Raw genomic sequence first — 26332 nt, forward strand, 5'->3', positions numbered from 1 at the left:
CAGTCAAAATAATAATAAGTACTAAATAAAACTACAACTTGAATCTTATAAAAATGTTCCTGACTTTTGTACAATTCGATTAGTACAAATTACTTAAATTTTTAAAACTCACTTTCTAATTAAAAGTAATATGTTTTATACATTTATATAGGTGGAAAGATAAACCAAGTACAAGGCAAATATGCTCTTCCTGTCATACCATGAGCAATATTTAACATGATTGATGTGGTTTTGATATGATATACGTCAAGAATACTTTCCAAACTATTTTTAAAACTTAACCTCATTCAAAAATTCCAGATTTGCAAAAAAAGAGTTACTTATGATACTTATTTTAAAGTGATATTTTTTTTTTAAATTATTTTTTGTGAATCGTTTTGCTAAATTTTCCCTTAAAAGACATTTTGAGTTTACGATAAAGAAATTATGCTTTTAAAACATTGTTCAGTATCTTACTTACAAAATGCACGGCGATTTTAATTTTTAGGAAACTAAGAATGCTGATCATTTTGTTGTCATAACTTCTATAATAATATAATAACTTCTGTACTGATATTGACTTAATATAATTTAATTAAGAGCATGTTTTAAAATAATTTTAAAATTTTTCACGAAAGATAAATCTGCATTCGATTTGTCAACACTTCGAATGGCTAAAGTTCTGTTTGTAAAAAAAATTTGTTTGACAGATATTTTTCTTGTAAGTTTTATACACCAGCTCTTTAGCCTTTTAAGTTTTAACTTAATCCAAAAATCAAAGGAGCCTCTGGATCAAACATTGAAATAATCTAGCCTTCGTGGAGGACTTCTTGATGGATTTAACTCGCATTTATGGTATATGAAAATTAAAACAGCAAAAATCACTCACGATCAGCTCGACGGCAATGGAATTCTAATCCATGATCCGTTTACCACTGAGAATACTTTACTTCAATACTAGGTGGTGCTAGTTAGGAGCAGAACTAATATGGATCTGCCAACACCAGCTCATGTTCAGGCAATTGCGCTTAAGTGACTAAAAGGTCATGTATGGCTTTGGCAAACTATTATTTGAGCATGTTCACACAGAACGTATGAACAATGCCCAACGCGTGATAGACAGAAACTTATACCTGCTTCGCTTTTTGTGAAAATATTTGTCTCAATTTTAAATAAAATTTAAAACCAATTAATCCAGTCTGTTCAGTTACGCAGCGAGCCCGCTTGTTATTTCTGAGAATAAGCCCCCGCTTGAAAAATTATATTTGTTTAGTTGTTAGACAAATATTTATATTTTAGCAATGAGCTCAAATAATTAACTTCACTACTTAACTAAATAAAAAGATAATAATTTTCCATTGAATGACTTTACTCCTAAGATTCAAGACGTTGGCCAGGAGTATGCAGGCAATTCAGAGAAGCTCAACAGTTGCCATAATTCTTATTGTGTGCGATGCTGCTAGTCGTCTTGTACTGACACCTTTGGAAGCAGCCTCTACTTCCCTACTAAACTTAGACAATAGTCGGTTAGTGGTACGCAATGAGTGTGCTTTTGCCACACTCATAAACATCAGCTAACTATGGGTGCCACTACCTTAAATTTCATCGTTTCACTGGAAGCACGTTCTTCAACTCCAGTCATCATAACACTTTCTAAGTTGGTAATTATCAATAGCGACAGCAAAATGAAAGAGAATTCTCTCTAAATCTACGGACTTACCAATCACATGCTGTCAGAGCCATTTATGAATTTCCCGTTGCTCAGGTTCATTTGTGTCTTCTTCATTGGTTGTCCCTGCATCACCCTGTATAGTTCCTAGTGAAAATCGTTGCATCAGTCATTTTTGTGTACCTCAGTATATTTGTAGTCATAGTATTAAAATACAATTACAAATAAGGAATTAGCATTTAAGTTTAATTTCTTAATTTATTTATAGGATTTGCATACAGTTGATTTACAAGATTTTCAACATGGGAGAGCAAACATTTCTGGGTTTCGCCTGGTTCAGCCCACAAAAACAAATAGTATATATGTCCCTAGAGAATGGCTCCTAGGGGATATTTACTACGGCCGTATAAATAAAAAGTTGCCTCCTGTGAAGGTAGGCTAAATGTAAGATATCTTTTATCAATGTCTTTATTTTAAAAACGATAAAAACTAAGAAATTTTAAGTTTTATTCAAAAACACGCTTATTTAATTAAAATAGTTACGTTTTATTCAAATACAAGCTAAAACACTGCGTAAATTTTTCTATAGTTAAAATTGTTTTTGTTAAGAAATAAATTTCTCTTATGTTTTTATTTTAAAAATGTGCTGCAGTGGGGATTTTGATAAATGAAGTGATAACTATTAATGACAGTTAATTAAAATATATACTTTTTGCGTGTTATTTAAATATATAGAAAAGAAATATTAACTAAGCATATTTTAGATATATTATTATGAAAGCTAATTTTATTTCTCATGTTATTTGAGATCAGGAGTCTAGCATAATGTATTTGGTGCACATTTTAAAAATAAATAAGTTATAAATAAAAAAAAAATACTTAAACTGGCACAATATTTTCTTACTTAAATCAATGTTTCTAATTAGCATTATTTAAAAGAAGTTATCTTTAAAATATTTATTAATAAATTAAAAATAGTAACAAGGATTCCATTTATGAAATGCTTCAAGCACTTAGTTTTTGGAGAATTTCTTTGTTGAATTCAGAAAATAAATAAGGAAAAAAAGTAAATGCTCACATAAATGAAATTAAAAAAGAAACATTTTCATTATTAAATAAATTAAAGTTTGTACAATTATGAGATTAAAATATCGGTTTTTATTTCTTTCCGATAGTTTACTTTTTTATGCTTGTAAACAACCGGAGAAAATAATTATTTACTGAAATTGAAAGACTATTCCTTTCATTAAAAAAAATATTAATTTCGTATCATTCTAATTTATTTTTCTTTCCACGAAATTAACCACCGAGATATATAAAATAAATTTCGATTCTTTATTTTTAAAATGCAAGCACTTAAAATGTGTGTTACTTTTGAAAAATACATTTAAAGGCATTATTTTTGTTTAATGCATGATTTTTTCATTTCGTATTTGTATGAAATAACATTTTTGTATTGTATGTTGTTTTAAAATGATGAAAAATTTATGTAAACATTTTCTTTTTCGAAATAGTATAAATTGGTTTTACGTATTTTCAGACACAACTAGCTATGTTGTATGACTCCATTAAGTTGCTAACGGAAGCTATACAAGAAATGAATGAAACTCTAAAATTTAACAGTCGTTCTTGTTCCAAAGCAGAATCTTGGCCACAAGGTCGACAGTTGCTCAACTACCTCAAAACAGTAAGTTTCATTTCTTGGTTTCGAAAACAATTTCATTCTTATTATATTAAAAACATAGCAAATAACAAAATAATTAATAAATAAGATATTTAGTGCAAAATAAATAACGTCACTGAGAGTATTCGATTATAAATAATCAAGTTAAAAATTAAATTAAGTTCGAAAATTGATTTTTTTTACAAATATTCAAAGCTAAGGGTTTATTTTGATATGCTTCGGCTTGATTAAATAATGAATAAAATCATACAACTTATACTTAAAGATAGAATTCAAAATTTAATCTAACTCCCTAATGAAAGAAACTGAAGTTTAATCGAAATATATCGAACAGTTTCTGGAAATTGAAAATTCAAAAACAATATTTCTTCGATAGTTTGGAGTCGGTGGAGCATATATCGATGTACCTTTTTTAAATTACTACTTATACTCTGAAATTTTTTGGGGATATTTGAGATAATATCAATTGTATGCCGTGATACAGCTTTAGCATTAGCAAGGATATGAAGATTTTTGCTCAAAGATGATGACTTTTTAAAAAAAATTAAAAATCTCAGTTCATAATTTAAAAAAATACTTCTTCCTAAGATATGTAATGTTGCTGTTGTTGTCGTGTCTATGCATACAGTGCTAGTGCAAAGATTAGAGTCCTCCAAAAGTCTTGATAATAAGATTAAAGATATGTAATAACAGTCATGACATAGTAAACATGTATATGTAACTATTCTGCAAAAAAAAATTAAGCAATATCATGTTCAGATGCTGAATAAAGTATATCGAAAAAGGTCAGTTTTAGCATTATTGGTATATGTCCTACCGACTCTCCTTGAAAGAGCATTTAAAAACAAATGTTCACATATTCCCATTTTTGAAGAAGAAAAAAATTAAGGTTTGCGATTTAAAATTACTTTCTTCAAAATGATGTAAAATATTTGCATTTTAAAATTCTTAAATTAAATATTAAGAAAAATCTGAACTAACTATAAGAAAACTTCTTAAAATCCAGATCCTAATTTTGAATTATTCATTTATTGAGAAAGACTAACGTTTTAATATCTTCCAATGTTAAAAATAATAAAAAATAGTTTTTCATTCATTTTTTGCCCCATATACTTACACAAATACGATTCGCGTCAATAGCACTTCTAAAATTAAGTATAACAACCCGAAATGGAGTATTGTGATATTACCAATGTTAGAAGTATTCTTACTATGAATTTATCATAGTACTACAATTTAAGTCTCGTAACAAATTATTAACATTTATTATAAGACTTCTATGGTTTGATATTTTTTTCCTTTCCAATTAATTAAAATGTCTTAGGTTTATCAAAAAAATTGCAGAATAAAATGTAACGTGCTTCAAAAAATACTAAATTCACAAAAAGAGCATTCAAAATTGCAATAATTTTCGAACAAATTATAATCTCAAAGCAAAAATTCTGAGTCAAATTTATAAACAAAATTAGTATGTTGAATTTCAACTCTGTGGTTATATTCTTGCTGCCTGTAGAGTGGTACACGTGCTATTTTTTTCTACAAAACTTTTACAGTTCATACTTCATGAACTACTTATCAAATGTTTATTTTTTTTTAATTCGTACTTATTATATATTTTTCTACTCGCTTTCCAAATTTCAAGTTTGATTGTCTTATACGTTTAGCACTGCTAAACAGTATGCAACGTGAAGTCGAACACGCCAAAGGCGACGGCGGTGCTAACGAATTTTTAATATACAGAAATGATTTTTATACAATACTAGCTGTACCCTGTACTCGTCACAACGGTTGCAGTTTAAATTGCATTCCATTCTCGATCGGTTTTCTCTCTTGCTACTCGTTATTTGGATGTTTCAGACCAACTGAATTGGTCAGTGTGTACTCGATCGGTTGGTTATTAGTTTTACTTCCCGTTATTCACTTTCAACCCGTTACTGAACTTCACTGAAATTCAAATACTCTACCCAGATTTACCCCATTGCACAGTTGCCAAGGTTTTGTTGCCAAAATTAGTATTTCGATAAAATTTATTTCAAAATTTGGGGTTTTTTATGTGCAGGTGAATTGAATTCATAGTTGAAATTTTGAAATACACTAAAAATACCAAAAAGTAACAAAATGGTGACTGAAATATGGCGAGCAAAAATAAAAATTAAAAAATAATACAGTGCGCTTAAATAATTAAATATAGCAATGAAAATATAATAATTTTTGTAACTTTATATTAAAAAAAAAGTAAATTATATTTCCGAAATAATGTTACAAAATAACGCGAAAACATGAAAAAAAACATAATTTTTGTTTTTCGGTATATTTAGTCCACCTTTGCAGTATGGGCAAAATGGGGCAGGTTTTTTTGAAAGAAATCTCCCAAATAATATATATATATATATATCAAAGAGACAACAAAAAAATGTTTAGCTAATTACCACGTGGAACTTTTTTGAGATAAGTTTCGAAAGTGATTCAAACATTGTAAAATGTCAAATGATAAGACATAAACTATAAGTTTGTCAAGAGTATTAACTAATCAAACAAATTGAAATATTGTACTATAATTTCAGACTAATTACTCTGATAAAAATGCAACAGTGAGGTGAAATTCCTACATATATTTCTGAAATATTAATTTAAAAGTTACATTAAAAAAAAATTTAACATATTTTTCACTACATTGTACTCTTGTCGGTCCAAAAAGTAACTTATAATGTTTGGAATGATTATGAATACTTAATTTGGGCGATATTGAAACTGCCTACACATATTTTAGTAAAAAATTTAATTTTGACTTTTGACCAAAGATCATGGTCTTCTGGCCCACTGTGCATTGGTGGGGTAAGTAGAGCAGAAGTAGTACATTTATCACTACAAGAAAAAAAGTAGCACATTCCTGAATTTTCAGGTATGATATATTGTTCCCAACAAAACAATGAATATCTTGAATGAATCTGACAGTCTCTATGTTGAACAATTTAGCTTGAACAAGCATTTAAAACTTAGCCATCCAATCTTACCCCAATTCCCCTTATATATTTATGTGTCTTATTCTGTTTTTCCGTTTGATTTAAAAATCAATATCTGAAAATGGTGAATAAAATCGATATAGTATCAATTGGAAAAGTATATGTTTCAAATAATTTCAAAATGACAGCGTTTCATATTTTTCAATCTAATTTCTAAAATATGTAACAATACAGAAGAATAATTTTTACTGTTTGTATCGTTATAGCTCTTAAGATTTAAAATTAAACATATAGTTAAAGTTAAACGAATTAAACGAAACGTTCATAAAAAGAAACACGAATTATTTTCTAATCTAATTTTCACATGTCTAATTGACACGAAATGAGAGAATTGCTTGAACAAATTAAAAATATTATCAGTAATTAATAGAGGTGCTCTTTAAGGAACTGATATCTTAACTAAAATTTTTCAAACCTATTAAACTTCGTTTAATGACTTTTTTGCTAATGGAACATAACTAGAAAACCCTATCAGCTATTTTCAAAGACCTAATCTATTAAAACTCAATAGCATTCCAGGGATAACTAATTTTTACCATGCAGGATTGAAAATTACATTTAAAAATAATCCTTTGAAATTATCAAGAGAGACACGTAAAGGTCCAGAACAGCTTTCAGTTACCAAAATGAGCAGTGAGACGAAGCAGTATTAAGTAACGCCAAAATGTCAGCGCCAAAAATATCACAAACGCGTTGAACTGAACTGAAAAGATATAAGATGTATTTATGACAATAGGATTACATCGCTTCCCTGGAGCGCAAGCATAATGTCAAACTTGGAGGATATTTATCATTTTTATTAATGTATTCTCAAAACATGATAAATTATTTTTCAATGACTACATAGATAAAGATGTTGAGCAAGCAAAACTGAACCACTGTTTCCAACATTGAGGCTATAAGACTTTAAAAAAATTAGCAAGCATGAAACTGCGTATCAATTAAAATGTTGTGTATAAATCAAACTTGTAAAATTAAATTTAAATGTTACAATTTTCAATACGAGCACATTAAAACGCATACTTAAGCTACGTAAAAAAAATAATAAAAAAAAGCGAGATTTTGATTTTATGAGTCAAAAATTGTTTGAAAAAGATAAGAAAGTATAAATGATAAATATTATACCCAAATTTTTAATTGTTAATTCTGGTATATTTTAAGCTATTTTAATTCGTTTATTTACTTGTCAGAACATAAGCAGAAAACTCTGTAGTTGCATAGAATATTCATTTTACATTTATATAGTTAAAACTATTATAATTTTCTATTATACTTAATCACCATCTTTTGATTTAGTACGTATTGTGTTTAGATAATAATATATAAAATTGATTATTTCGTACAGTGATTCGTGTGCACTATTAAATTTTTCTGTTAATAGTTCACGTTAAAAATTTTACATAAAAATATACAACATTCATCATTTAATGTATTAAACAATTTTAAATTCATTTTTCTGATATGAGTACATTCTGTAACTAGTACACGTTAAATATCCTGTCGTAATAATATACAACATTAATTCTTTCATGAAGCACACAATTTTTCTTGTCATTAGTATGTTTTCGTATACCAGAATGCAATTACCTGCTAATAACGACGAAAAACTAATAAATATTCCTGCAGTTAATATTTTAAATGAAATATTAAAAAAAATTACTGAGATAATATAACTCTGTACAATTATACATTTATTTTTAGATGACTTATGATGGCATGACAGGTTTTCTTAAATTTGACAGAGAAGGATACCGGACAAATTTCAGTCTAGATGTATTGGAATTGAAAAGAAATGGGCTTTCCAAAGTGAGTTTATTGTCAAATATATATTGAATTTCTAATCAAAAATGCAAAAATACTTTCTATTTTCCATAACATTTTATCGATAATTAGGAGAACTAAACGTAGACTTTGTTAGTTGTAAGAAGACGTTTTAAACTTCGAAGCAAATTAAAATCGAATTAGGAATTCACTTAAAAACACATTTAAATATTAAAAATCCAAAAATTGAATTTACTAATGTTCATAAATTTTAAATCTGCAAAGTAAAATTTAATTTCATCCACTAGATTATCCAATCTATGCAAGCATGCCACAGCCTCATTCTTTTTTTTTAAATAAGTAAAAGTTAAGATTAAAAAAAATGGCCATAATAAGCAAAATTATTTTAAAGAGCATAAAAATAAAAATTATACCATATAAAAATAAAAAATAACGCATTAATAAATATTATAAAACATTTCAAATTCTTTATAAAATTTCTTTGGTAAACATGTATATTGCATGACCATATCCCCTGATAGATTATTAGCTCTGAATACCATACACTTTTTTCAAGGAGAAATACTTAAATTTTTTATAATGAGGAGGTGGAACGGGGAAACTAATAATTTATTATTTATTCATTTTTTTTTTTTTTTTGGTTTTGTTTTTGCATGCGCGTGTTATTCTGTGGAACAAGACGAATCAAGGAATCAAATAAAGGATAGGAGAAGATAAATATTTAAGTTACATCAAATAAGGACCAGGGATGAAATTAACCTGTCCAATTCGAAATCATTCGTCTGCAAGCTGCCGAACTGTCTCTTCAGGAAAAAAGTCATATAAGAATGAATAAGTAATAATTTTGAAATAACATAACTAATAAATTATTTTCCATTTGGTGCTATCCATTATTTTTAATTTTATAAAACTAACATTATAAAAATTCTTTTGTATTAAAAAAATTAATTAAAATTATTAATTAGATCTCTTAAGTAAAATATAAATTTTTAAAATTTTGTTTTGGAGTGAGATTTTCTAAGATTTATATCTCCATTTTATGAAGCACTGAAGTACTCAAAATACGTTTACTGTTGTTATAAATTAGCATAAATCTAAATTGACTGAATAAGCAATTAAGAAAAATTAAAATATTTCGCTAAATTAAATATCATGAGACAAGCATTAGTAATTAATGAATAACAAATTTACCAAACATTAATTCCGTAAAAACAGAAAGTATCGTTTTAAACATCTTTTTAAATGACATATTATGAAAAACTGAGTTGAATTTTACGTTTCGGTTTATTTTCCTTACAAGAAAATTAACACATTTGGTAGATTTTTATTCGAAATAAATAACGAAACGTATAAAAAATGCTTTACAGAAAGAAAATATTATATTTATGAATTTTACATTACTTTATTTAATTAATACCAAACAAAGATAAGTAATATATAAACAGCCTAACTAGCAGAGGGAAAAGTTCAATTACAAATAGAAATTATCTTGCATGAAATTTAAACTTTAAATTTTAAAGCAAAAATTAAAATAAAATGTAAGACATTCGTGTAATAAAATGGAAAGATTTAAAATAGATGCTTTATAAATACTTAATTTAAAATTATATATTATAAATATATATAATTAATAAACATACATTGTATAGTATGCGTTATATATTATTCAAATGCCAGGAAACTAAAAGACTTCATATCAAACTAAATATAGTTCTTTTTTCTGGTTTTAATTAGTACAATAACTTTTATTTAAAATGGCATACATTAAAAAAAAATATTAAAATGGCGTAGTCTGTATAAGTTGAGTAAGAATTTCTTTTTGATAATCAGAGTTTAACGATACAATTCGTCTACTAATGTACTGATGCTAGTTATTCATAACTTTAAAAAAAATTGGTTTTCAGAACGAAAATTAATAGTTTTTAACGCTTAAAAATATATGGCAGTTTGTTTCCACGAGAAATTCATTTCCACTTCGATTTTAGATAAGCAAATGTCCCGGATAATTTTAAAATAGCAAATAATACATTATTACTTTCATAATAATGCATTTTTTTTTTAAACTAAGGGAAGAAAGAGATAATATATTTGGAAAAATTGCTGGTAGCAAAATAAAAAAAAGTATAATAGATAAAATAAAAATAAAATAAAATAAAAAATAAAATAAAATGAAAACAAATAAGAGAAAAAAAATGGAATAAAAAGTAATAAAAAATAAAAATAAATAAAGTAAAAATAAAATAAAACAAAAATAAATTAAAAATAAATTAAAAATAAAATAAAAATAAGCGTGAAAACAAAATTAAAATGAAATCTAAATAAAATAATAATAAAATAATAAATAAAATTAAATAAAAACAAAAAAAAAATACAGTAAAAATAATATTAAAATAAAATAAAAATATAGTAAAAATACAGTAAAAATAAATTTCAAATAAAATAAAAATAAAATAATAATGAAAATAAAATAAAATAAAATAAAAAAAAAATGAATATCATAAGGATCAAAAAGTTCCATAATTTTTTCTATTCATTGTTTTCTTGTAACGTCATGTACTTTTTTTAACGCTTTTACCCAGATGATTTATAAACATGAGGAAAAAAGCCTTATCATTCTGAGTCATCTTTTCTAAAATGTGAAATTCAATTTTGAAAAAATGCATTTGAAGTTTTATATTCCTTTATTCAGGGTCACTTTCAATTTAAGAATCCAACAGCATTTACTTAAGAGACTGATTAATAAACATATTATAATGGATGAAGCCTCTATATTGCTTCATTCTCATTGTAAATATTTGCCTCCAATCTTCATGGGATTAATTAATTGCGCAAACCTTTTGACTGTTTTGTCTTCAATATAAACATTCGCCTCCTTCTTCGTATGATTAATAAATAATGCGTGGAGCCTTTGACTGTTTCGTTTTCAATATAAACATTTTCTTCGATCTTCGTTGGATTAAGAAACAATACGTGATGGGTGGAGCTTCTATACTGCTTCGTTCTCAATGTAAACATTTGCCTCAATCTTCGTAGGATTAATAAACTGAATAGTGGGTGGAGCTCTTGACTGTTTCATTTTCAATATAAACATTTGCCTCAATCTTCGTGGAATTAATAAACAATGGGTGAAGCCTTTTCACTGCTTCGTTTTCAATGTAAACATTTTCTTCGAAGGATTAAGAAACAATACATGATGGATGGAGCTTCTATACTGCTTCGTTCTCAATGTAAACATTTGCCTCAATCTTCGTAGGATTAATAAACTGAGTAGTGGGTGGAGCTCTTGACTGTTTCATTTTCAATATAAACATTTGCCTCAATCTTCGTGGAATTAATAAACAATGGGTGAAGCCTTTTCACTGCTTCGTTTTCAATGTAAACATTTTCTTCGAAGGATTAAGAAACAATACATGATGGATGGAGCTTCTATACTGCTTCGTTCTCAATGTAAACATTTGCCTCAATCTTCGTAGGATTAATAAACTGAGTAGTGGGTGGAGCTCTTGACTGTTTCATTTTCAATATAAACATTTGCCTCAATCTTCGTGGAATTAATAAACAATGGGTGAAGCCTTTTCACTGCTTCGTNTTGTTTCCTAACACGTGAAAAGAAATGGGCTTTCCAAAGTGAGTTTATTGTCAAATATATATTGAATTTCTAATCAAAAATGCAAAACTACTTTCTATTTTCCATTACATTTTATCGATAATTAGGGAAACTAAACGTAGACTTCGTTAGTTGTAAGAAGGCGTTTTAAATTTCGAAGCAAATTAAAATCGAATTAGGAATTCACTTAAAAACACATTTCAAGATTAAAAATCCAAAAATTGAATTAACTAATGTTCATAAATTTTAAATCTGCAAAGTAAAATTTAATTTCATTCACTAGATTATCCAATCTAAACAAGCATGCCATAGCCTCTTTCTTTTTTTTAAATAAGTAAAAATTAAAATTTAAAAAAATAGCCGTAATACGCAAAATTATTTTAAAGCGCATAAAAATAAAGATTATACCATATAAAAATAAAAAATAACGTTTTAATAATTATTACAAAACATTTCAAATTCATTGTAAAATTTCTTTGGTAAACATGTATATTACATGACCATATCCCCTGAGAGATTATTAGCTCTGAATAACATACACTTTCTTCAAGGAGAAATACTTTAATTTTTTTTAATGAGAACGTGGAGCGTTTGAAAAATTAATAATTTATTATTTATTCATTTTTTGTTTGTTTTGCTTTTACATGCGCGTGCTATTTTGTGGAACAAGACGAATCAAGGAATCAAATAAAGGATAGGAGGAGATAGATATTTAAGTTACATCAAATAAAGACGAGGGATAAAATAAACCTGTCCAATTCGAAATCATTCGTCTGCAAGCTGCCGAACTGTCTCTTCATGAAAAAAGTCATATCAGAGTGAATAAATTATAATTTTGAAATAACATAACTAATAAATTATTTTCTATTTCATGCTATCCATTATTTTTAATTTTATAAAACTAACATTATAAAAATTCGTTTCCATTAAAAAAAAATAATTAAAATTATTAATTAGATCACTTAAGTAAAATATAAATTTTTTAAATTTTGTTTTAGAGTGATATTTTCTAAGATTATTATCTCCATTTCATGAAGCACTGAAGTACTCAAAATACGTTTGCTGTTGTTATAAATTAAAATAAATCTAAATTGACTGAATAAGCAATTAAGAAAAATTAAAATATTTTGCTAAATTAAATTTCATTAGACAAGCATTAGTAATTAATGAATAACAATTTTACCAAACATTAATTCGGTAAAAGCAGAAAATATCGTTTTAAACATCTTCTGAAATTAAATATTATGAAAAACTGAGTTGAATTTTACGCTTCAGTTTATTTTCCTTAAAACAAAATTTACTCATTTTGCAGATTGTTATTCGAAATGAATAACGAAACGTATAAAAAAAGCTAGACTAGAAAATATTATATTTATGAATTTTACATTACTTTATTTAATTAATACCAAACAAAGATAAGTAATATATAAACAGCCAAACTAACAGAGGGAAAATTTCAGTTACGAATAGAAATTATCTTGCATGAAATTTAAATTTTAAGTTTTAGGCAAAAATTAAAATAAAATATAAGGCATTCACGTAATCAAATGGAAATATTAAAAATATATATTTTACAAATAGTTAATTTAAAATTATTTATTATAAATATATATGCTTGATAAACATACAATGTATAGAATGTGTTATATATTATTCAGATGTAAAGAAACTTAGACTTTATATCAAACTAAATGTATTTCCTTTTTCTGGTTTTAATTAGTATCATAACTTTTATTTAAAAATGGCATACATTTCAAAGTTCTTTTGAGTTTCTTTTTGATTATCAGAATTTAGCGATACAATTCGTCTACTAATGTACTGATTCATAAATTTAAAAAAAATTGGTTTTCAAAACGAAAATAAATAGTTTTTAACGCTTAAAAATATTTGGCAATTTGTTTCCACGAGAAATTCATTTCCCTTCAATGGGAAATGATACTTCGATTTTAGATAAGCAAACGTACCGGATAGTTTTAAACGGGCAAATAATAAATTATTACTTATTTATAATAATGAAATAATAATGAATATTTTTTTAAACTAAAGGAATGTATTTGGAAAAATTGCTGGTAGTAAGAAGAAAAAAATATAATAAATAAAGTAAAAATAAAATAAAATAAAAACAAATAAGATAAAATAAAAAAAAATTTAAAAAAATAAAAAATAAATAAAAAATAAAATAAAATAAAATGAAATAAAATAAAATAAAATAAAATAAAATAAAATAAAATAAAATAAAATAAAAGCAAATAAATGTAAAAAAGTAGAAGAAAAATGTAATAAAAAAATAAAAATAAAAAATAAAAATAAATAGAGTAAAAATAAAATAAAATAAAAGTAAATTAAGAATAAAATTAAAATAAGCGTAAAACAAAATTAAAATTAAAACAAAATAAAATAAAAATAAAGCAAAAATACAATAAAAATAATATTAAAATAAAATAAAATATAGTAAAAATACAGTATAGTAAATATAGTTCAATATAGTAAAAATACAGTAAGAATAAATTAAAAATAAAATGAAAATAAAATAATGATAAAATAAAAATAAAATAATAATAAAAAATAAAAAAAATGAAATAAAAATGGAACATAAATACAATAAAAACAAAATAAAAATGAGATAATAATAAAGTAAAAATAAAATAAAATGAAATATAAATAAAAATAAAATTAAAAAAAACAGAAATGCAATAAAATAAATAAAAATAAAGTAAAAATAAAATTTAAAGAAAAATAATAAAAATAAAATTAAAATAAGATGTACTTAACCTCAGTGTCATGCTTAAGAAAGGTCAGAAGATTGTGCCTGTTAAAGAAATCAAATGCATGGAATGAAAAGATACAAATTACTCCCCCTGCTGATGATTTCCTTGGTTCAAGGTACAATACTTTAATTCAAACTTTCTTCTTCTTTTATAAAAAAATTATTTTTATTTTCTCTGTTCAGGTTGGTGTTTGGGACTCCTCAAAAGGTCTGCACTTCACGTGGAACTATACGGTCGCTTATTCTGAAGTTATTCAATCTCTGAAGAACAGAACTCTCAAAGTAACAACAATTCTTGTAAGTTTGAAAAACCAATATTCTTTATCTTTTAATTGATTACGAAAAATAATAGTTAGACGCATGAAATATTGCATTTTATAAGAAGCAAAGCAAAGATTCAAGACAAAGTTTTTTTTTTAATATTTTAGAATAAGAAAAAAATCTTTATATTTTCTCAGAGACATTGATGAAACTATCTTACAGATAAAGTGCAACTTAAAAGCTACATTTATAATGGAAATACATTTGTGACATTATTCATTAAATAGTAAGGTTTTGCTGTTTATGATTTAAAAACTTAATTTGCTTCAAAGATTATTACAGGGAAAAAGTTAACATGTTTCAAGCAATTTAAAAACTGTCACCCATTCTCAAGACACATGAAATGGAAATGAGAAAATGTAAAACAACTTAGAAATAAAGAATATAAAGTTTCCAACGAAAAAAAATAATAAAATACTGGTGAAACACATTAGAAAAATGGCGGGAGCTGAGAGAGGTAAATCAGGGCAGAGAGCATTTCCAAGCGTTGTGGTGAAGAGATGAGTAATTCAGGTCGTTAATTAGGGAATCAATATTCACATATATGAAACAAAATTTCTGAACATCTAGATGATCTGAAATAAAAGGGGTGGAAAGAGCTTTGGTTTTATCGAAATTACATTCTAGCCAAAGAGCATGACTATGTAAAAATTTGCTTTCCTAAACACTTTTTTTCCCACAAATAATTTTTTTAAATACATTATTCTAATTTGTTCTAATAACTGTTTAATTATCTTTTTCTTAGTGGCCCTTTCAATGACAGTTATAAACTGTTATATGCAAAGTTGAAAAGCTTATATTTAAACATCTTCATAGAAAATATCAATATTACAGGAATTATTAACGCTTGTGAGTAATCATGTAAAAGTCAATAAATGTTATAAATTGGAGAAGAGGCTTTTTGCTAAATTATTTAATAGCAAGTGCTCACAGCAGGGAAGAAATTATGAATGAGAAATAAAAATTGACGAAGAAAAGTCATCTAGAAAAGAATGAAAATACTTTTCTAACGGCCAAAGGAAAAATTGATTGCATCTTATTCTCATCATTTTTCCAAGTAGGTAATAAACATTAGGGAAGCGTATGACATTTCCCACTAACAGATACGGATGATTAATGGTTTGTACTTACTAATAGAATTTATGTCCAATGGAGAATGAAAGCGAAATGATTTCTATTGTTTCCTAACACGTCTATTCACCAATTTTTTAACGATTTTTTTTCAGCTTTGTGCGAAATAAATCTCTAGTTGAGTTTAGCGATGTAATAAAGAAAATTGCTTTATATGTTTATTTTCGATTCAAAAACTCTTTAGTTCAGATAATTGATTAGTAAATTATATTTTCCGACAGTCATATATCTTTGCTAGTAAAATTTTATCTAAATATTAAATATGTTTGTATAACAAATAATGTATTCAAATATAAACTATTAAACTATATTTTAAGGTTAAGAAATTGTTTGTCTTCAAAGTTTAGGCAATTGTATTCTCAGACACATGGACTGATAACAAATGCATATTCTTTTCTTTTTGTTTTCAATTCAAAGAATCTATTTGAATGTAAATTGCGTTACACTTATACACTGAAAAAAATTCTGGATCATATTAGGATTACAACAATTTATTTTACCATAAAATCGTTTTTTACCGTAAAATATCATACCGCAATTTTTACAGTAATATTTCTTCAATCAAAGTGATTTAGTGATTTTACAATAATTATACTGTTAAAATTAACGTACATTAGATTTTTGCTTCCATAACGTGCACAGGAAAAATGGATTTTACGGTGCTTTTAAAAATCCAGTCGGTATATTTTGCAGTGCGCGCAAGGTTCTAGTAATTTTTAAAAAAATCAAAAATCGAGGTTATGTGGAAATGAAGACTTGCATCAATCAAAACAGATGTCGAATTCGCTTAGTAAATTTTGCTTTCGCAAGAGTTTTTCATTAAAGAAAAGCAATTATTAATAGAATTATGGAATTAATAGATGATATTGTATTATTTAAACTAAACTCTGATGCTTCCAAAGAAACTGAAATTGTTTTTTTGGGGTTGGTTTCTGTGCTACTGAAAGTGTAAGATGTTCGTTTAGTTTTCTTTTACTCGCAACATAGGACATTAGTTAAATCAAAAAATTTCCAACATTTAAGATGAGTTTGAAACTGGTTACGTATGCCTGAAATATGAAAAACCATTCGTTTTAAATAAAGCTGGCGTCTACTTGAAGGAATCATTTTCTTTTTCGCGGTTGCACAAATTTCTAGAAAATATAACAAACAATAATAAGTTGAACTATTTAAAAAAAAAGTATAATAATTTGTTTAACAGAGTTTCAATTTTTATTCTAATTGCCCCATCTTTTTTTGAAAAATTCACTCATTTGCTATTTGTTTTAACAGATACCAAATTTAGTGCTCCTGTCCCTCTTTCTTCTTTCAAGATGGCTCCTGTGTTTATTGAGCGGTAAATCAAAAGGAAAAAGTGGTTTGAATAATTTTCGGGTGACTTTTGTTACCCATTAACTTGTTGTTGCAAATGGAGAAATGTTAGCTTTGAAAGCGCAAAATTTCTAAATACATGTTTTTAGTTTGCTTTTAGGGAATTAAAAAAAATTTATAAAACTTTGTTCGCTATATTTCAATGAATGGTTCTGTTCGGATGTTATAAAGGAGCAGTAAATTTTCATTTAGCCCATGGAATTTCTCCATACATGTTTTTAGTTTGCTTTCTGGGAATTAAAAAAAAATTATAAAATTTTGTTTGCTATATTAAAATGAATGGTTCTGTTCGGATGGTATAAAGGGGCAGTTAAGTTTCATTTAGCCCATGGAACAGCAGAAAACGGTACTCAATGTAGTAATTATTATAATGGAATATTGGAATTGTAGCACTAATGGGGGGTCTTAATAAAGGGCGGACATATCTATCTATCTATCTGTCAATATATATATATATATATATATATACACAAATTAACATGAAAAACATGAATAAAATAAAAATAAAAAACTAAATGGTAGAGAAACAAGAATGGTATAAGCAAATAGTCGTTGTCAAGACACATCTAATTGCCATAAATAATGCGATATTTCTGAATAAAGAATAATTATCCTAAGATAAAAATTATTCTTTATATGTGTCGATATCGCAAAAAACCTTATTTTGAAAAAAATCATGAAATAAAAGAAAAATGTAATAGGAAATCAAACTTACCGGCGTGAATNTTTTTTTTTGTTCAATCGTGCCAGCCAATTTTATTTCCCAAACCTGTAAAAACTTTTAAATATATAAATATATATATATAGAGAGAGAGATAGATAGATAGTAGATAGAATCAGATTTCTGATTTTTAAACGTTATTTCTACTTGAATATACATCAAGTATAAATCTTAACGTGACAGAAAACCACTATAAGATATAAATTCTTAACGACCAGCTTTCAATGAAGTGACAACGTTATTTCTCCCTTTCCGAAAAAACCGAGAGCAAAATCAATTTGATCATTGATTTAGTGACCTGTTCTATCTCATTCGATTGCGAGTACCACTACTTCAGTATTTCTCTCTTCGAGTTCTCAGAACGGCATTGTCTAGAAAAGAGCAATCTGTTGGTTAATGTTTTTATCTATCTCAACATCAGAAATCGCTGAAACTCCGCAGGGGTATTTCTTTAGCTCCCTATCCGTGTTCTTGCGCTTCGGTAGTGTTCCAATGGCAGAAGAAGAAGAAAAAAAACTAAACTTTTTGAGATTGGAAACCGAGATTAGAAGACGACAACCAATTGGTTATCCATCAAGCAATCGATTATGCTCCTGGAATTGTTTTGTTTGAGATCTCTAACTTCCGTTTTCTTCCGGGTTCAATTTCCTGCAGTAACATTTTTATTCGTTTCCTTTTTTTTTTATCTAAACATTGACATTGGATTTAGAGATCAAGTTGCAATTTCAGTAAAAAACTGATGAAGGACTATTTGATGTTTTGAGTTAACTTGGAGAAATAACGGTGATTTTAAGTTATGTTAAATTGATTAATTAGTTTGTTATGATGCTGGACATAATTATATAATGTAACTGCTCGCTGCTACTAGCTAACATATACGTTTCGCATGTACGTTTCACAAAAATATTAAGCGTTGAATTTCAGATAGAATCGAACCATTCTTACCAAAATATGTGGGTTAAATATTAGATAAATTAAGTAGGTAAAATTCAAAAATAAAAAAACCTATAACAGTGCTGAATATACCCGTTGAAGTTCTTGACACTTTTTAACAATTGATATCATTTATATAAATACTATTACATACATTTTCAAATGACCTAAGAAGAATATAACTTTGTTTTGCTATACTAAAATATTGGTAATGTTTTAACTAAACATAAATATTTATGTAGTGAAATAAATATCTGTTTGGTATTATACTATTAATATTATATAAATGGTTTATTTGAACATTAATCAGACTCTAATTATTGAAGAAATTTTGTTAGCTTTTCTTTCCTGTTTATGCAAATCATATGTCCTTCAGTTTCTTTTCTATTACCAAACAAAGGGCATTACATATCAGAAAATTTAAGAAAAGCACTCACTTATAAGATTTTTGAAATTATTAACTCAAAATTGAACAAAAGTAGACCTATCTGAAACTATCTGAATCTAGAAAATGACATTCGACTTCAAGATGTTGAGTTTTTTTTTCATGCGTATAACTATAGTATTTTAAAATATCGTCATTCTAATATTTATCAACGATTTTCTCTCTCCAGAAAAGCGAAGAATTTTATTCTATTCTATATTATAACTGTCGTTGAACGACCGACCCAATTTTTGAATTTACGACAACTAATGTTCAACTTCGTAACTTTGTAATTTTGAACCCAATCCTGAAGACAAGGGAACTTCGGGATGACTCAAGTATCGGGAGAAATTTTGCCTTCGTGGAGGATTTTTGATGCAATTACTCGCATTTGCGAGGAAAACCACGAAAGTGTCTCTCGGTCACTGTGACGGCTAGGGGAGTCTAACCAGTGATCCATTTACCACTCAGGATATTTTACATCAGCATTGTGGTCGATGCAAGCCGGATGCGGATTTCGTCTCGACCAGCCATTACTGGTTTTCGAATCCTGTTCCCCAATTTCAAAAAAATAAAAATAAAACACTTTAAACATTCTAAGGAATTTCAGGAAAAAACACTGTGGTGTAAAGCGATGCAATTAAACAGGGAACCAACTTTGCACTGAATTCAAATACTGTAGTTTTGTAACATTGCAATTAATATTATTAATTTTTATTGCGAAATAATCGCACTAATTGTAATTGCATTAGATGTTTCTCTTTTCCCAGAATACTCAAATATCTTTGATCAGTGTTTTTTTTTGTTGACAATATTTTGCAACCGAATTCTGCAAATTTTAAACAAAAAGCAAAGTTTTATATATTTTATTAAACTGCTTTTTTACGCGTCAAGTTAGTGCATTCTCAGTTCTAAGAAAGTGAGTTCTGAGTGCATTAGCGTTCTGAGTTTACAATTTGTTTTGCATTGTGCAACAGGATAATACGGGCTTTAGTGAGTACTCTGATTAAAACAGTTTCCTAGTTCATTCCTTGCATAAAATGATTATTTTTATTTATGATTATTTTATTTATGTTTCCGAAGGAATGCAATAAATTGAATGGTTCTGGCATCATTCGTATAATTAAGCAACTGAAATAATTTTTTTTGTAATTTGAAAAAATATTCACTCGTATTAACAATAAGCGAATATAAATTAGTTTTACTCTACAATTCTTCCAACGAGTTTGTTTATTTTAAGCCTAGTTGCAAGAATTCACTTGTATGTTGAAATAAATTCATAATAATAAGACTCAATAGCTGACCTTTTAGTGCCAAATATAAACTCGTGGTTTGACTTTTCAACCCCTATAATAAGATAATGCATGCTTTTAAATGCTAAAAATATGAACTATTCTTAAATTTCTTAATCTAATATTTGTTTTTAGAATCCACCATATATGATGGTTAAGAAACCAGACAAACAAACCAAAGGAAACAATGAACAATATGAGGGATTTTGTGTGGATCTTTTAAAAGAAATGTCAAATATTTTAGGATTTAAGTTTGAGCTTCGCCTAGTACGTGATGGATCTTACGGAACAAGAAATGATCGAAACGAGTGGAATGGGATGGTTCGGGAGCTGATGGATAGGGTAAGATTTTTTTACAATAAAATCTTTTTTTGTAACTCTTATGTTTTGCGGTTGTTCTTTTAGTTTAGTTGCATTAGCAATAAATACGTACTCAACAGAAATTTTCTTCGTACTATTTTGAGACAAGACTTAGTCCTTACAAAAACAGATTTTTGCTTGAAAATTTATCCGAGATGTAATTGCAAACACTTTTATTATGATATACGATATTTTATTACGGTTGCATACATTTTTGTTAAACAATGTTATTTTATGTATTGAAAACACATCTACATTTTTAATAATCACAAAAATACATATTTTACGGATTTAACAGACTTTGCTTATTAAAATTACGTTTCTCTAGTAGCTAAAATCGTACATATTATCCTATTTTTATTCATTTACGTGTTAGTATGGATAATTTTGCAAAGCATTAAGAACTTTTGATAAAACTATAATATATAAAATAATCTAAAAGCAAATTCATTTAACACTAAAGAAATTTATAAACTGTTATAAGAAATAAACTAACACGTAAAACATCAAATTATACAATTAAGATTTGATTAAAAAATCGAACTGTTTGAGAGTATAATGCCTCCTATTCTTATCCCTATTATTCCCCAATTCTTAATTTTTTGATTTTTCTAATTTACTGAATTTTAATTTAAGACATAAGAACAAAAATGGCACCCTTATTATGGTATTTATTCAGAAGAAAAAGTCTCCCGACAATCCAGTTAATTTCCATTTTAGTCTTTTTAGAAAGATTTTTTTTATTTATTGTCCTTTTTTTAGTAGAATAGCTTGACTAATTTCATTATTAACGACATTTATTGTTTGTCAGATAACAAAAGGAACAATTAGTAGATAGTTTATGTTATTTTTAAGATTTTTATTTAAAGTACTATTTCAGAAACCAAAAAAATTCCACTTTTTTTTAAAATTCTAAGAATATAATTTAATGACTAAAAATTATGTTTTATTTTAAATTAAAAATGTAATTTAATGCTTTGCATCATTTGGAAATTTATAAGAATGCGTGTTATATTACGGCCACTCTGAGACGAAAGGCATGGTCAAAATTTCCAGAATATGATAAAAATTCACCTTATTTCTGGTTATATGAGAACAGAAAAAAGCTCGGTTTTTTTGCCGAAGCGATGAATGAATGAGATAATGACTTTTACTAAAATTAGCAATAAAATATGGGTTTATACCACGAGATAAAATTTGGTGACTGTTAAAATTTTGTTAGCTTATCATAATACCTTAAAGCATACAATACAAACCATTTATTCGGGTTAAATGTACTTTTATGTACGGTATTTTGTTAACTATGTTTGTAGTAATAAGAACTTTAATTTTGACGACAAAATTTCCGGTCAACTGTTATCATATGAAAGGAAAATTTACCAAATTAGAGATATAAAGACTGTATATTTCGATTTTATTAACCAAAACTGCTTTTTTTTAATTTATCTATTTTTACAAGCAATGTCATTATCATGCAGTACAGTAATTTTACCGGAATTGTTTTCACCGGGTAAAACTAGATATTTAGCTACATCAAATTAATTTTAATAAAGTACTTTTTTTATTTAGCTTAAATTGGGATATTCTCGTCATACGTAAATTATAAAAATCCAAATGTATTTAATACATATCAAATTTTGAATATACAGCAAATACAGCAAGGAATTTTGTACAAAATTCCTTGCTGTATTTATCCATAAGTAGCTTCGACACAAATACATTGGGAATGGATTAGCTAATAATTTTAACAAAAATGTCGCCATTTTTAAATTATGAAAACAGTCAGTATTTTGAGCATTGTAAATTGGTTGTATGTTTTGAATTTACTATTATCAATTTAGTGTGATATAATAAATAAAATAACATACCTTACCTGTTTAAAAACTTTATGGGAATATTGTATTGTAACTTTACAGTAAAGTTATATTTTTTATATTCAAGTATACTTTACAGTAAAATTTGTTTGTTGTTAATATAAAAAATGGTTTGTCATCACTCTTTTATTTTCTTTATTTATTTTTTTCATATCTAATCCGTGTGATATTTAATCAAAGCCGAAACCAAGTAATAACTTTTTCTATTTATTTTTCACTTTCTTATTTCCTCAAACTGTTAAAACTTGTTGAGAAATTTTCCGAGTATTATAATTTTAACACAAAAAAAAATCGCTGAAATACAATAAACCCTTCGTATGAGATTTTCGTAAGTTGTTAATGCTTGCTGAAAGCATAGTTTTTAAGGGTTGAGAGCACCACTCTAAAATCTTAAAAAGTGCCTAAGGACCCTAAAATAACGTACTCATAGTGCTAGGTGTAGTAAGTACATGAATTTTTATTATTTAAGCAACCTCTTACAGATTATTTAGAGCGTTCCCTAACTTTGAAAAAGTTTTTTTAAGGCGTTTAAACTCGTTACTCGAGCAAATTTTCACCGACTAACTTCAAATATAAACTGTCTAGTTAAAATGGTTTTAGTTTCTTAAGGAATTGCACGGGGTTATTTAGATTTTTGAGTATATTTTTTCCTTCTTTTTTTATAAATTAATTTATATCGATAACTTAGAAATTTGAATTTTTTATACGTTCTAGTTTTGCAAACTTTAGTGCATAAAAAACTATCTACTTCTTTAACTATTTATATTATTATAAATTCTTGTAATCTTAGTTTTTAAATTACAAATGCTGCAAGACAGGCTTACATAATTAAAAAAAGAAGAAAATCAATAAAGACGTCTTAAAGTTTACTCTCATTGGAAAATTTTATTTTTCAATTCACAAGTTATTCAATATTCCATTTATTTCATGTAGTCTGTTGCATTTAGAAGAAACATGACCCCATAAATAACTGTAAAGAAGATTTTTGTAATTAACTTATTCAATGGAACGGTCTTTAAATGCCTCGAGGGTAAAGAATATAATCAGTTTCTGAGAAAAATGTGAGAACTATCGTTAATTACCTATCCTATATAAATAAGTTTTCTTTTTTCTATTTTTTATTGTATCTTTTCCTTTAAATGGCACGTAGAAAACATTAAACAGTTTCGTTAAATATACAGTCTGCCATACATCACAGTAACGTTAATTTAACTTGACAAGAACCTTCTCCATACGGTATATGTTCATTATTGAAGTTTATGTCAAAGTATAGCTCATTCTTTTGCTCAAAGTTTTCCTTCATTGATTCATTCAGTCTTACATATACTGATTTAATGGGGTTACAAGTTCATTCATAGTTATATAGCTGGGTTATGTAACAAACGGTTATAAAAATATTTTCATAACCGTTGTTTCTTGATATGGTTTTAAAAAAGTTTTCATTTCGCGGTATTAAGAATACTTTGTAATTAATCTCTTAAATTCATTTCTTGAAGTGTGGCAGTTTGTGTTAATATTTAGAAATATTTAAGAAATTCGTTTTTCTAATCAAGCGGAATTGGTAAATTGTAATTTAATATTGTTATTCATTTATTGTATTCTTTATTAAAATAAAATAATATTTCGTATGATCATAAAAAGCTTGCATTTTTTCTAATGTTTTCTTCTTAAAAATCATACTGTCTTTCTAAATAGAGATTAATAGGTATATTTCTTCTCGTGAATTGTGTGAGCAACAGTATTGTTTTTTTCATTAATTAGTTAATGCATGCTTTGTTATCTTAATAACATATAACGAACGAGTGATATAAATTTGAATGAGTAATACGCGTGGTTAGGCCGGAAAAAGAAGATGAATAAAACATTGCAGCTGAAATATATCGAGGCATAATGATATTATAAATATTATTTTTTATTTTCAATTTAACTTCCAGATTTCTAAGATTTACTAAGAAATGGGGTCATTGCAGAAATTAAATTAAATATTTAAATCCTCCAAGTAATTAAATCTACCACTTATAATTAAATAAGTACAATTGTATTGCAAAAATGTAATAAAGGAATTATGCTTATTCTTTTACTCATTTAATGCTAATATGTGAGAAAAAGGAACAAGCAGTTTTTAAAAATGGCATGTTATATTTGACTCACCTAAGAAACTATATAGACTAAATAAAAACAAATGATCTAAACTACCAGAATGAGGTAAAATTTACCATGTGTATGGCTCTACAGGAACTCAAAAAAGCTCGATAATCGTTAATGAAGCGTTTTGGTAATGATTTTGATAAAATTAAAAAGAACATATGGTTGTACAACGAGGGATAACATTTGGTAAATAGAGTAAAATTTGATAATTATATTATAACTTTAAGAGGATGACATAAAAATCCTTTATTCGGTAAATTTACTTTTCAAATCTGCATTTCTTTCTAAAAAGATGGTAATAAAAACAATTTTTATAACTATAATTTCATGTTAACAGTTAATATGTGAACGGAAAAATTACTTAATTAATGGTTTGAAAACCANAAGGCGTTTAAACTCGTTACTCGAGCAAATTTTCACCGACTAACTTCAAATATAAACTGTCTAGTTAAAATGGTTTTAGTTTCTTAAGGAATTGCACGGGGTTATTTAGATTTTTGAGTATATTTTTTCCTTCTTTTTTTATAAATTAATTTATATCGATAACTTAGAAATTTGAATTTTTTATACGTTCTAGTTTTGCAAACTTTAGTGCATAAAAAACTATCTACTTCTTTAACTATTTATATTATTATAAATTCTTGTTATCTTAGTTTTTAAATTACAAATGCTGCAAGACTGGCCTTACAAAATTAAAAAGGAAGAAAATCAATAAAGACGTCTTAAAGTTTTCTCTCATTGGAAAATTGGATTTTTCAATTCACAAGTTATTCAATATTCCATTTATTTCATATAGACTGTTGCATTTAGAAGAAACATGACCTTTAAAATAACTGTGAAGAAGATTTTTGCAATTAACTTATTCAATGCAACGCTCTTTAAATGCCTCGAGAGTAAAGAATCTAATCAGTTTCTAAGAAAAATGTGAGAACTATTGTTAATTACCTATCCTATATAAATAAGTTTTCTTTTTCCTATTTTTTACTGTATCTTTTCCTTTAAATGGCACGTAGAAAACATAAAGCAGTTTCGCTAAATATACAGTCTGCCATACATCACAGTAACGTTAATTTAACTTGACAAGAAACTTCTCCATACGGTGTGTGTTCATTATTGAAGTTTATGTCAAAGTATAGCTCATTCTTTTGTTCAAAGTTTTCTTTCATTGATTTATTCAGTCTTACATATACTGATTTAATGGGGTTACATGTTCATTCATAGTTATATAACTGGGTTATATAACAAA

The 26332-nt window shown here is 26.5% G+C and overlaps 1 protein-coding gene across 1 annotated transcript in view; it reads left to right on the plus strand.

Annotated features, from left to right (window-relative positions):
• Positions 1 to 26332, plus strand: part of LOC107446818 (glutamate receptor ionotropic, kainate 2-like) — a 104498-nt gene that overhangs the window by 61866 nt on the left and 16300 nt on the right. The window contains exons 6-10 of the mRNA XM_071183227.1: positions 1917 to 2081; positions 3189 to 3335; positions 8057 to 8161; positions 14695 to 14808; positions 20840 to 21046. Of these exons, the coding sequence (XP_071039328.1) occupies positions 1917 to 2081; positions 3189 to 3335; positions 8057 to 8161; positions 14695 to 14808; positions 20840 to 21046 (738 nt within the window). The remainder of the gene's footprint in view (positions 1 to 1916; positions 2082 to 3188; positions 3336 to 8056; positions 8162 to 14694; positions 14809 to 20839; positions 21047 to 26332) is intronic.

The sequence above is a fragment of the Parasteatoda tepidariorum genome, chromosome 7 (genome assembly GCF_043381705.1).
Source record: "Parasteatoda tepidariorum isolate YZ-2023 chromosome 7, CAS_Ptep_4.0, whole genome shotgun sequence".
NCBI lineage: Eukaryota > Metazoa > Arthropoda > Arachnida > Araneae > Theridiidae > Parasteatoda > Parasteatoda tepidariorum.